The sequence below is a fragment of the Haemaphysalis longicornis genome, unplaced genomic scaffold, assembly GCF_048455015.1.
Source record: "Haemaphysalis longicornis isolate Haplotype H1 unplaced genomic scaffold, Haemaphysalis longicornis Haplotype H1 scaffold_6, whole genome shotgun sequence".
NCBI classification, from domain to species: domain Eukaryota; kingdom Metazoa; phylum Arthropoda; class Arachnida; order Ixodida; family Ixodidae; genus Haemaphysalis; species Haemaphysalis longicornis.
The window spans coordinates 42,708,609-42,722,587 of record NW_027526407.1 but is presented as its reverse complement, the minus strand read 5'-3'; the positions used below and the strand labels follow the sequence as shown (position 1 = coordinate 42,722,587).

The 13,979-nt window shown below is 49.1% G+C and overlaps 1 protein-coding gene across 1 annotated transcript in view; it reads right to left on the bottom strand.

The window, feature by feature from the left end:
- Nucleotides 1–3,077: 3,077 nt before the first annotated feature.
- The window catches only part of LOC144141512 (lipase member K-like), a 48,403-nt gene continuing 37,501 nt past the window's right edge, over nucleotides 3,078–13,979 (bottom strand). Inside the window, exons 7-9 of the mRNA XM_077673060.1 lie at nucleotides 12,592–12,663; nucleotides 6,390–6,458; nucleotides 3,078–3,624 (exon numbers count right to left, since the gene is read on the bottom strand). Coding sequence (XP_077529186.1) covers nucleotides 3,367–3,624; nucleotides 6,390–6,458; nucleotides 12,592–12,663 — 399 coding nt within the window. The 3' untranslated portion in view covers nucleotides 3,078–3,366. The remainder of the gene's footprint in view (nucleotides 3,625–6,389; nucleotides 6,459–12,591; nucleotides 12,664–13,979) is intronic.

Sequence of the window (13,979 nt, the reverse complement as noted above, 5' to 3'; positions counted from 1 at the left end):
TGAGTACTACTAATTCTGCACTCATGAGTACTCAATTTGTATTACTCACGAATAATCAACTTATCTGCACTGTTAGCTAGGTCGTAGCTCGAATGAAAGACTAAGTAGAAAAATAAATTGTTTAATTGATTAGAAAAACACAGGTTACATATAAATCAGGACAGAGGAAGAAAACGTCTGACGCGGTGCACTGTCGTTGAGCGACTTAGTGCGCGAAGGCAAGTACATGTGAGAAAGCGAAACGGAACGTAAGCGCTCGCGTTGCGTCTGGCGTTTCCTCTTGTTCTCAGGCCGGGTCGGGCTCAGGGGAGCTCGGGGGTTGTCGGTGCAGCCGTGGCGGTAAACTGCGTTTTTCTGTGTGTCTTCGGGTGGCAGCTTTTGTCGTCCGTTTTCTTGTTTGCACTACTGTTTGCACTACTGTACTCAGGAGTGCATATACTCAAGAGTCACTCGCAAAAAGAGTATTCATGAGTATTGTACTCATGAGTGCTGTGTACTCACGAGTGCTGTGTACTCATGAGTGCTGTGTACTCATGAGTACTGTGTACTCATGAGCACTGTGTACTCATGAGTACTCATATTCATTAGTACTCAAACTCATGAGTACTCATACTCATGAATACTGTACTCATGAGTACTCATACTCATGAGTAGTGTACTAATGAGTACTGTACTCATGAGTAGTGGACTTACCCCTGTACTCACTCGTCATCGTACTCACTGTTTTTTTTCTGGGTGTGTGATCACTCATCATCGTACTCACTCGTGAGTTTGAGTACAAATGAGTACAAATGAGTGTACTCACGAGTGAGTACGCCGACCTATGGATGTATATGACGTCAGTGAAATCATCGTGTATTCCGGCATGAAACACTTTCGGGTTAAAATATAAAACCCTATAACGAACAACCCTAAGTGTAACGTACTCTTTAGTACTAAAGGTTGCTTCCCCGCAAGAAGACCATGTGTGCAGGGGTTCGCCCTTTACAGGCCGCTTTCTTCGTTGCACTGGCGTCACTTCGGTGACGGATATGACGTCAGCGAAATCTTCGTGTATCCGGGAAGAAAACACAGAGTTTCTCAATATTACCTCGAGCGGAAAGTGTCGCTGCGATCGCACGCCGACATGGGAATTGTGGGTAGTGTGAGAATCGGATTGGCAGCAATTGGCTAGTACAAAGGGCTATGGATTAGGCTTCTCGGCTCTGACGTGCTTGTTAGTTCTGTTTTCGGTGTGCTTTTCCGTTTTCGGGATGCCAATTTCTGCCATTCAATGGCTATCACAGATATGTCTAAATAACAGCGTGATTATCACATAGCGCATGTGTTCGCGTTAGCGGCGAGTTTCTTAAGATGAAGGGGTGACCACATGCAGTGACGGCGACAAGCCCCTATCTCCAAAGCACAATCTACCCCGAGATATACGAGAAAGAGTCTAGCTTCTGTGGGCGATTGGGCACGCTCCCAACCCTCCACCACCCTTCCCACACCCCTTAACGAGCGATGGGAGACCTTGCTAACCAGCCCCGCCTTTGAAGACCAGCTCGTCGTGATCTCCAGGGTCCAGGCAGCCGCGGAAGCATATGGGTCCCGTGAAGAGGGAACCACCCCATCCGGCACGTAGTCGCCGCAATTTTGTGCGGCTAAATAAAGTTGTTCTCTCTCTCTCTCTCTCTCTCTCTCTCTCTCTCTCTCTCTCTCTCTCTCTCTTTTTCTTTCTCGGCCATGTCGCGATGGCGCGATCGGATAGACGTCGGCTTCATTACTGTAGAAACCCGGGTTCCACGTCGACCACGGGAAGTATTTCGTATTTCGTCGACCGTGGACCACGTCGACCACGGGAACTTTAGGCCTCACCTTGTCGTCGTGGCTCTCTCGCTGGACCCAAGTAGAGCAACAGGGCGTTCCGTTGTAGCGCTGTCGTTGCGGCGTACCCCAGAGGCTTCGAAAGCAAGCGGTTCAATAGTCATAAGCGTTCGAAGCTCCTGAACGGCTAGCGCTTGTCCTACATCTCCCAGTTGTTTAGCGCAAAGAAAACTATGGGTACATTTGAGGCAGCATATTCGTAATTAACCGGCAGCACCATGTTCATTAAGTTAGGGACGCTCGTTGGGTTGGTTTTTACGACAATAAGCCAAGAAAGTGGCCGCGCAAGAAAACATTGCCTCGTTCGAAATGACGCAGAAAGGCTCCAGCCGCGCAAGAAAAAATTACGCGTTCCAAATGACGCGAAACAGCTCCAGCACACGAAATTAAAGCAAGCACGAAAAGAGAAAAACTCCCGCTGGCGCTGTTTCAGGCAGGGGGCGTGTGAGCACTGCGGAGGCGGAAAATTTGAATTGCTTGGGGTGGTAGCAGTGAGCGGATAACGGCGGTACAGCCCATTGTGGCGAATCACTGCTCTGCACTTCCGACAGCTTTCACATTCAGTGGAACGGCTTTAATTTTTTCTTGGTGTGCCGGATGGGCCTTTGTTTGTCCCCATCATCGTATTGTGAAACCCATTGTGTAAACATGGCGTTTCTGCAGTACTTATTGTCACGCAATAGACTCTTTGCGAAAAGGCGGGCCTCACTGAAAATCCAACGTTAGCAACACTGGTGGTTAGCGCGACGACGCCATGATAAAGGAAGCGTCACGCAGGAACGCCGTTGCGTTTACGTGTTTTGGCCCGGCGCTTCACCATTCCACAGCCTCGTAAAGAGTTATTTTTGGTAGCTTTGTATACGCTGCTAGTACTCTTGTAGCAATATAACCGCCGCGGTGGCTCAGTGGCTAAGGCGTTGCGCTGCTGAACACGAGGTCGCGGGTTCGATTCCCGGCCGCGGCGGCCGCTTTTCTGATGGAGGCGAAAAGCAAAAACGCCCGTGTGTACGAGATTTCGGCGCACGTTAAAGATCCCCAGGTGGTCAAAATTAATCCGGAGCCCTCCACTACGGCGCGCCTCATCGCCTGCGTTGCGTTCGGCGCGTTAAGCCCAACAATCAATCAATCAATCAACTTAATAATTTTTATCGCTGCATGTAAAGATCATCGGTGCCTGCCTATCTTTAAAACTGCGTCTATCGATCGAGCTGCTTCGTTTTTCTCGCATCCCCATCCTGTAATTACAACGCCGTCATATCGGCCGGGCTTGCGGCCCCTGTCCTCTGCCCTTATTTTACAGTGCCATACTTGCCATTTAAATAACTTTTATTCATCCTTTGTGCAAGTGAAAAATGAGCCCCGCATAAAGGTTTTCTTCTAGTAGGTAAAAAAAATATTTGCCTCGCGTGAAATCTTAAGATTAACCAATGTGAAACTGTAGGAGTCATCGTTACTGTGCTTTGACCGGGCAGGATGATGTGCAGGGCGAAGTTTACTAAATTAGTCAAGATATCGAGTCGCGTATCTATCCAAAAACGGGAGCAGTGCCGGAAAGAGGACTTGGCCATTATTCGTGGCGACGACGAAATGCATGTGCGTGTAGTGCGGGTCGTCGATGAAGTGGTTCAGCTTCACGTTCTCTCCCAGATCTTTTAGTAGGATCCGCACATTTTCCGGGGGCACAAAATGATCCCCCTGGCTCCAAAAGATCCCCACATCCGTCTGGAAGTTGCTTATGTCGTACAAGTGGGGTTCCTCCTGGGGACACAAGAAGAAAACATATTAAAGCAGTCCCACTCAACGCGAAACCGGTCAAGTGCGGAGCAGTGATTTCCTAGAGGGGCTGTAAAGCCGTTATTCGCCCTTTAAAGTTCCCTCTCCCGCTCTTCCCTTCCCTGTATCACTCCTCTCTTTATAACGGGAACAGAGGTTTGTTCAATGCAATTAAATTTTCCCACCATCGCAGTGCTTGCGGGCCTTCTCCTTGGGAGCGTGTTTCCAAACGCTTCGCTCCACAGAGCACCCGCGTGACATGTCTGTTGTCTGATGTCACTGCGCACGCTATTCTTTTGAGCGCCTGCTTTTAAAACGAGCCCACCGTTCGTGCTGTGTAGCCTCGACACATAGTACTGAGTATTGGCGCTGACAGCTTGGGTTCGCAGCAGGCCTCTCTATTTGTTTTCCATTGGCTTTTTTCACTCTAATTTTGTTTGTCAACATAAATGTACGTGTGTGTTTTTGTTAATGGTGATTTGGTATGTTTTAGGTTGTTTTAGGTTTAGGGCGCCGCCAGTGACTACGTTTAATTACTGTTCTCCATCGCTACTGTTCTCCATTGCTCTGTGCAGCGAAGCGTTTGGAAATAGGCCTCTTGGGACAGCTCGCATCCTATTATTCATCTTCTATTTCTCGTTTTGCACGGCGTCATTTACGGAAAAGCGTCCTGTAGGAAAGTCAACTTTCTCTGAATATGATGACGAATAATCGCGGGTGTACTAAAAAAAATTCTGTAGAAATTCAGAGAATTATCTACTAATGCGTAGCATCCTTATTCCGCCTATCTTGGGAGTGAGTTTTCTTTTCAACCAAACTTTTGTTTTTTTTAGTCCTGTTCGACCAATTATCTCCAATTCCCCTATTATAACGGTTCAGGTAAAACTTTCGCGAAATTATCAATATTGGGGAAATGCCATCAATATACCTTTTGACATTTTCCGTAATTTTTTACATCTTTGTTATTTTTTAGTTCTTCAAAATTTCGCTCGGCCAATTACCCTCTCCATTTACGTTATTCTAACGATTACATTTGCAACTTTCGCGAAATTTACAATAGTGTGGAAATGCAGGGCGTTACACGGTTCGCCATTTTCCGTAATTATGTGATATTTTGCTTATTTTTCTTTTTTTTCACAATTTCGCTCAACCAACCATCTCCACTTACGCAATTATAACGATTACAGGTGAAACTTTAGCGAAATCTAAATACTGTGAAAATGCATGCGGTATACGTTTGACATTTTCCGTAATTTTTTTCTTATTTTTGTTATTTTCGAGTTTTTCAAAAATTTGTTGGATCATTTATCTCCATTTACGTTATATAAACGATTACATTTCGAGCTTTCGCAAAATTTGGGTTTTTGTGGAAATGCAGGGCGTTACACGCTCATGGCTGTGTGGGTACTCGGCAAGGAGGAATGTTACGTATTAAAACAAAAGATTCACCTTCGCACGCAAAATACCTTCGTCCATCCAGTTCGCTTACACCACACGCTTCCCACTCAATTCCTGCCCAACGCCCGTTTTCCTAGAAGCGAGGCATGCGAGCCCATTTTTAACACGGTGTGCACATAACTTCGACCTCCTGCCGTTTCCATCCCGTTCCTTTCCCTGAGCTGTCGAAGAACCGGATTACCAGTAACCAACAAATTAAGAATCGGTCGCCCGGTCATCACTTGGGTTCCTAGAATAGGGAACCACTCGTACATCTTGGCTCGACAAAGTTTCCTAGTACTACTACTACTACCTCGGGTAGTGCTCAACACTTCACTGTATGAGGATCAGGGCAACGTTTCAAGGGTAACGTCAATAATAGACATAAAAAGTTGAACTTCTTGACTTCACTATTTGCCCTTCGCCGCGAATCATAAAAGTACGTACGTACGTACTTCAGTAAATTAGGGCTAGGTTTATACACCACTGGCAAAACTCCTGCAAACCCCGATAGAATACACGATAATTTGCCCTCCCTTTGTGCGGGAGGATGCTTATAAAAAACGACTCTATAGACATAAAGAGACAGCGGTGAACGTGCCTGTCGGCCGTCAATGTGGGACACAGCTGCCACTACAGCTTGAAGATGACGACTCTATCGACTTCAACAGCAAACATGCCACTTCGAATAACACTACGCTCACGTTCATGGCTGCACAAGGAAAATTTATTGTGCAAAAAATGCAAGGACCTAAGCTACAACTTAGACATAGCTCTACTAAAACTGCGCCACCAATTGTTGGTCGAAAGCACAGCTTGGCCCATTTTTCAAAAATTCGTCGTTGGCGTGTCTACGATACTACGGGGTTTGTGCCGCTATCACCCAAAACCCCATTGGCTGCGAAACAGGTATTCGCCTGCTTAACGCCCTACTGGCTTCATCGCGTCATGCGGCGGGAAACTGAAGTATAGGACGGACCAACGTTAGGCGTAAAGAGACGTTTTGAGGTCCTACATCTTTAACAGGTACCCGAAGCTCTACGTACAATTAATTTGCCCGTCAGACGTGACGAATACTCAACACAAGGGGTTGATATATGCCTAACAACATATCGCATACCCACTCAAGTAGGCTGGTCAATATCCATGACGGTTGCCATCACTCTGAAAGCGTATTCATCACTTTCCATTGTATAAGCGTCAGCATATCTTCCAACACACACGCCTTCGCACATGATTGCCTTGCTCCTGTTTACATTCGATATACCACGCAAACAGATAAACGCATTACTAAATAAATAAGAAATCGTTACCTGGTTGTAGATAAGCATATTCTTGTGGGGCCCGTAATCAAATGCTTGTGCTCGCTTTGAAGTCACCAGCTGCATTACAAACAAAATTGAATGTTGGTGTCCTCCTCATGAAAGCGGAAACATACTTGAACAGAAACCTTTTTCGGTTTTTGAAAGCCTAACCACAGTTTGAGAGATATGATAACAATGGTAATGATTGTTATGATGAATAAGGCTTCCCATTTTAGCTGTGGTGATGGCGAATGTCATCCCGTCTGCGGGACATTGATCCTTGCAACCGAGCCGGTTGACGCAGTTGTGATAGGCAAGTGCAACCGCGTGGAAGGTGATCTTCGACGCTCAGCATTCACTAACGTTTGTGGCGCAATGTGGTGCACAACAGTTCGCCTTGAAGATGAAGCAGTGCCGTAAGCACGTTGTGGAAACTATTGAGTGGTCACTTGCAGTTCCTGCGATATTACGCTCCTTCTCTCGTGTTTTAAATAAGGAAAGGTAGGCATGCTCAAACTTCGCGCCCTGTAGCCATCTGCTGACAGAAATGGAAGCTTGATTTCTTCCCCGAAACTCTAGCCTTTGCTGCTGCGCACTAAGTTCCCTGTTAACGCAACCACTGAAGTGAATTACCGGTTCACATATACTAAAGCAGCCAAGAATCAGCCGCCCTCCGACAACAATAAATCGGAGACAGACATTCCCGCTACAAATAAGAGATAATCGAATCTGAAAACCGCTGCCGAAGCATATGAATCCAAGAAATCAACTATGCTGAAAAAAATTTGTTCGACTATACCCACAAAAACATTGGCGCAGCCTGCACTAATGGTGCAAGGCTGCAGAAGAAGCAGAGCTGGCGGCCCCTGTCCCTTCGTCGGAGACCCGGCTGTTGCACCTGACATAGACTTCCGAACTTGTCTCTGAAATTTCTCCATAACTGGCAGACCCGGATTGTTTTGTCCCTCTCCCAAAGTGGACCGCATTAGCACGCGCTAGAACCGGTGGCAACAGCAACCGGCTTCGCCAACACCGCGTGAACTGGCGAAGAGAAGAACACGCGAGAGATCACGCTACATAATACAGTTAAAAATCTCCCATCAAAGAGCGAGCAGCCACAAAATCGGCACTGCGTGCATAACAAACTGGAAGAACTTCCGAGAAACCACCCCCGCTGATCCGATCACAAGTCTCGAGGAATGGACTACCAAGCTCATTTAAAAGGAAAGAAAACACACCAAGGAACTTTCTCTTACGCAGGATAACCCAGCCATCGATGCCCATCTCCTCCACCTCTGGGACGCCCATAGAGGGATAATCAGGCGGCGGAAAAAGAAAAAGACGAACCGCGAGCTGAAGATCCGCATTTGGAAAGCTCAGCCGGCAAAACTGGACGCAGTCCTGAATCCAGCTGCAAGGAACGCTCGAAACCCGCCGCACATGGTATCTGCTGCGTTCCCTTATGGGCCCCGGTGAATCTAAGGCGGTCGCAGCAGACCAGCTTCGCTGATTAATATCCACAATTACCCGGGCACTGAAGACTATTTGTTGGAAGAACTTAAGCAAGCCTTGGCAGCCCCACCTCACGTCCAACCCACCCACGCACCCGACTACACAGGCGATCCGAACCCCAAAATGGACGAGCCGTTCTCTACAGCTGAAGTCGAGGCGGTAGTGTACAACCTCACCCGAAACACCACTCTGGGTCAAGACAAAATCCCCAACAAATTATTGCGAAACCTCGACCATTCCGTCTTAGAAAATCTCCTAGTCTACATCAATGAGTGCTGGCTGGCGGGTTTTTGCCCCCACAGTGGAAACACGCAGATGTCACTATTATCCCCAAGCCCGGCAAACCCTTGAACCCCAAGAATCTAAGGCCTATTTCTCTGACTTCACGTGTCGGCAAATTGTTTGAACTCATGGTTCACAACCGGCTCTCACCCCACATTGAAGGCAACGGCTACTTCTATGACAGGATGTACAGCTTCCGCCCGCATCTGTCAACCCAAGACATACTACTGCAGCTTAAGGAGGAAGTGCTGGACGACCTTAATAGCCACAGCAAGTGGTCCATCTTGGCCCTCATATTAATGGGGCATTCGAAAACGTTTCTCACCAAGCCATTCTTCAAGTCCTCGCATCTACAAATGTGGCGAGCACACATTACAATACTTTGCCTCCTTTCTAATCCAGCGCACAGCAACAGTGGGCATCGGGCACCGTCGATCCGACGCATTTCAAACCCTGCGAAAGGGCACTCCGCAGTGGTCGGTAGTATTCCCAATACTCTTCAACCTCATCATGAAAGGCTTACCATCCTTGCTAAAAGCCATCCCGAACCTTAACCTAACGACCTAACGCTCTGGGTCCCCATTGGATCTCCGGGCGACCAGCAAGATGCACTTCAAGCAGCCATTCAGGTCACCCAACAATACCTGAAAGCCCAAGGACTCGAGTGTGCCCCCGAAAAATCTGCCCTTCTAACCCTGTGCTAAAGAAAATACAAGAAGCGTCCAAATTTATGCCAGATCCAGAACTTGTCATTAATGAGCAACCCGTCCCCAATGTCTCCCACCTATGCATATTAGGCCTCACCATAACAAAAGATGGATCAGGCGCACCAGACTATCCTTCCCTTGCAACGGACTCTTAACCAGCTCATTCACCTCATCTACAGGATCGCCCATCAGCGATTTTGGCTACAAGAAGCTGACACCCTGCGCATCATTCACGCCCTCCTCATTAGCCAGATAACGTACGGAACACAGTATTTGGCCCTGAAACCCGCAGAGAAAGAAAAGCTTAAGATCGCCATACGCCAAGCCTACAAGGCCGCCATTGGACTGCCTTAAAAACAGCAACAAGAAAAGTTCTACAGCTCGGCGTCCATATAACATGGGAGGAACTGGAAGAAGCTCCTCGCATCTCCAAATTCACGTGACTTAAGCTCATGCAAACCGGCAGGGCTACACTTACCCGGCTCGGCTACAGGCCTCCCCCAAAAATGCAAACAGAGGTAACGCATCCCTCGAACCATCCGGCAGTACATCAAAGTGGCACCCATTCCTGGAAATATGCACCCCAGCTACAACAAGGCATGCCGGGAAGCTCGAATACGAGCCCTTCAAAACGCTTCCCCAACTCTCCCTGTACATGTTACACGGATGCCTCTCCATACCACCAACAACATGCCATGAGTGTCACCGACGCCAATGGTGCAGAACTGACAGCCGCTACAGTACCCACGACATCTATTGAGGCCGCAGAAGAACTTGCCGCCGCTCTAGCCGCCACCACTGGAAACGACTACACACTATAATGACAGACTCCCAAGCCACCTGCCGCAACTTCCTGCTAAGTCACATAACACCCACGGCCTTAAAAATTCTTCGAAGTGTGCCCCAGCTCCAGGAAATGCACATCATCTGGACCCCCGGACACGAGTCCTTCGAGGGGAACGAGGCGGTACACGTCGCTGCCCGTGTTCATACACAGTGGGCCGTTTCTCGAGAAGGCGAAGTCACGCAGCCCCTTCGCTCTCCCGAGCCCGCTACTCTTAATACATACACGGACATCCCCGCCCATTACCGCCATGAACGACCACGCTTCCCACCACCACATCCCTATTTATCCAGAGCAGAGGCGACTGCCTTTCGCCGACTTCAGACAAATTCCTATCCTCACCCTACTATCCTCCATCCCATGTTCCCCACCCTGCACTGCTCTACGTGCAATTTCAGTCCCCAACCCAGCAGCCTGTACCGCATGGTATGGGAGTGTCAGAAAAGCCCATCCCTTACCCCAAATCCTCGCCCAACGTACGAGCAGTGGGCGGGCCAGCTGGCCAGCTCCGACCTCTCAGTCCAGCATAGCCTGGTGGAGAGGGCTAGGGAAGCCAGGGCGGACCAGGGCCTCCCGGACTAAAGGAGGCCCCCCACCTGGCGGGCGCCCAACCATCAGCGCCTGAAGCTTGTCTAAAGTTTACCCACTACACTCCACGCTACGAACGTTGGACAAAATGTTCTCCAAGGTGGAGTTCGACGATGCTGGGCGCTCGTCACGATGTGCACGCTCACGTACGCTCGGTATTTTTCTTTACTTTTTGCAAGCCCCTCGCGGGCGCAAGCCCACGAGCAACCCTGGACGACGCCGGGCGCTCCTCACGAGACGCAGGCTCACGTGCGTTCGGTATTGTCTTGATATTTTCTCTGTTCATGGATGGTGCAACCAAGAGCTTAAACAGCTATGCTGTTATTATTATAATTCTTTATTCACAAGGGGTGACTCAAGGTCTCGTCAAGGATGGGGAAGGCGGTAGAGGAGGTGAGGGCGTCTACATCCTCTTGTGTGCCCTCAAGGTACTTCCAAAAGTCCACAGGAACATTGGTTTCCCTCTGCCGTTAAAATTTAAGCCAGTTCCGCGCTTGTGAAATCTGCTGAAACCGCGAAGCTGATCAAGGCATCATGGCCACCACCTCGCATTGTGGCGAGGGTCGCTCACAAACACCAATCGCCCCGGTATGTATACGAACTCGAAAATTACCTACGGGGGTCTGGTTGTTTACCGGTGCATATATGTGGAGTGCATTCGGCAGGCACTCTCATATTATGAACGGCAGCCTACCATTGTCCCTGAAGAAGAACGTGTATGACAGCTGCATCTTGCCGATACTCACCTACGGTGCAGAAGAACATTGGAGGCTCACTAAGAGGGTTCAACTTCAATTGAGGAGGCTCAGCGAGCAATGGAACGGAGGATGATAGGTGTAACATTAAGGGACAAGAAGAGAGTGGAGTGGGTTGGGGAACAAACTCGTGTTAAGGACATATTAGTAGAAATTAAGAAGAAATGGACGTGGGCAGGGCATGCAATGTGAAGGCAAGATAACCGTTGGTCATTGAGGGTAACGGAGTAGATCCCTAGAGAAGCCAGGCGTGACAGCTGGCGGCAGAAATTTAGATGGGCAGACAAGATCAAGAAGTTTGCGGAGATAAATTAGTCGCAGTTAGCACAGGACTGGGACTAATGCAGATCCATGGGAGAGGCCTTTGCTTTGCAGTGGGCGTAGATGGGATGATGATGATTGCACCGATGATGATGGTTATGATTATGATGATGATGATGATGTGCGAAGTTGTAATGCGCGGCGTGCCCCGGCGCATGAGCGCGATATCGCGCACTGTACGGTTATCGCATCATCTGGGGGCACTTCCGGAAAGTAGCGGGTCGGCGGCGGGCGCGTATGGCCCAAGGAGTACGACCCCTCACGGTCCTGTACAGCAACCGTTCGTTTGACTACGGCAGTGGGATTCCGGTACTACGGCACGCTGGCGGCCCCCTCCCGAAGTGGCGGATTCTCCCCTAACGCCACTCGCCGTACATGCACTTGCTCGACGCTCACACACGGAGGTCCTATAGTATATTGGTGCGTATATAGGGAAATGCGTACAAGCCGAGATTACGCTCTGGACGGCCGTCGAGGCCGCCATCTGTCGGTCATCTCTCGACTCAGCGGGGCGCACTCGAGTGGCGTGACCGGCATCATCAACGAACATTGCGTGCCCATACAAACCTCCGCTGTTAGAAACTCCCCTCCAGGTCAGAACACCCCCTCCGTGGATACAGCCGAATACCGATCCAAGCGGCGTTCGTTCATCACTGCAAAAAGGAACAGACGATCCACCATTCCACCCAATAAGCATCCGCACGAAAACAGCCTTGGCGGCTGAAGAGGTAGCAATCTCTGTAGCACTGGCGAAAACGTTCCACGCACCCCACAACGAGTATGGTTTAAATCGAACTAACTTGTGATGACCACAGTGGGACATGACAGAGGCAGAGCTACTTATTTCGCAACGACCTGTGCTATGAAAGTTATCGCTTCCCTGTGTAACGACTGGCGTACACAGGGCGAGAGCCGCACCTGCCTTACGGCTTGGCTTGGCTGACGAACCCGTAGTAGGCATTATATCCGCAGCAGGTGATGACTGTGCAAGGGTAATAAGAATAACCACAGCCTGTTATTCAATCCTAATGCTACTACTCTAAATGTAGTGTATTATAACAGGAAGCCCACAGCGCATACGTTTTTATTAGGGAGCCCATAACAAGTAGTTGCCGGGCTTGTTGATAAGAGGAGGTGATGGTTGTGGCAGGGGTGGTGGCGATGATGGGCAATTTATCTATAAACGTGAAAGGAGTCCTGACCTGTGCGTAGTGAAAGAGGTTCTTCGATGACGTCCCCGCTGGCACGTGGCAGAGGTAGGCTGGGAGCCTGGTCTGGAAGTTAAGGAAGGAGGACATAGTTACATTTTCTCACTTTTCGAACATTTTAGCATAGTTCTGAATAATTCGGTTAACACGGCGATAAAAAGGAATAATCCACTCTAAACCAGTCTCAATAATTTATTACAAAAAACCATCTGCAGGGTCATTTGAAAACCGTAATCCCGCATAAAACCTTTAACGTCTAAGACTGAACGTGAGCGCAGCAGCCATCTTCGTCGAGCGTAGTTTTTCGACGTGCAAAATCATGGCCGCGAGCTAGAATTGATCCTTTGAAGTCGTTTGGGGCCTCCAGGTGCAGATACTTTGGTGCCTCCAGGTTATAAAATATTTCGTAGTCATCGGGCGACCAGAGGCAGTGGTGTGGTCGTTGTCTTGAAGAGGGGTAGTTGAGCCACCCTTTTCACGGAACCAGCGGACACTGAAAGGTTGTTCTTAAGGGTTACATTCGGTAACAGTGTATTCATTGTTAGCGATGTGTTCATACCACTCGATTCGGGACCAGATTTTATTGTGAATCTTCGATCTCGTACGGTCTGTTTACCTCTTTAAGTAAGCAAACTACTCGTCCTCGGGTATCTTAATTTGGCCAATCTTAACTGGGACCTCTTGGGTACACGATGGGATTCCTGTCAGAGTGATGACATTCTTGACATTAGGCTTGCCCACGACGAACTTGCACTCAGTTTACTTCTAATAGGAGATGTACAGTGCGCGTCAGGCTTGTCTAGGGCAAGCGAGCGCGCGGCTTCGGAGCATGCTGGCGACATCTGCTGATAGCTGCTGGGTTAGAGATAGCTTGCCATTGCGCGTTCGTGGATCTCGAACAGGCTGTGCCCCGTCGTCGTTCAGTTCGGCCTCTCAAATTTGCAGACGCCACCATCCGCAACGGGCGCTTCTTTTCTGTGTGCCAGGCTTAAGCGGTGGCGCCGGAGATCAGCGCGTAATTTGACGCGGTTCATTATCGCCCCAACGTAATCGCACAACAGGTTCGATCAAAAGCTCTGCAGTGAATTCGTTTGGCGTGCTTTCTGTTTGGTACGCGTGAGATTCAGGAGATTGGCGCTTGTCGTTTTCCGCGACTCCGTAACTGCACGGGTTGAAATTAAACCGCGTCAAACGAAGCGTCAATCTGGCCTGTCAGCGCTCACGGCTGGCACTGGAAAGACCGGCGCCCCTCGTGAGTCGTGGTGTCTGCAAATTTGAGTGGCCGTGTGAAATGATGACCGGCCCTACCCTGTCCGAGATCGGCGCAGGCGCAATGGCAAGCTCTCTCTAACCCAGCGGCTATCAGCAGATGTCGCCAGTAA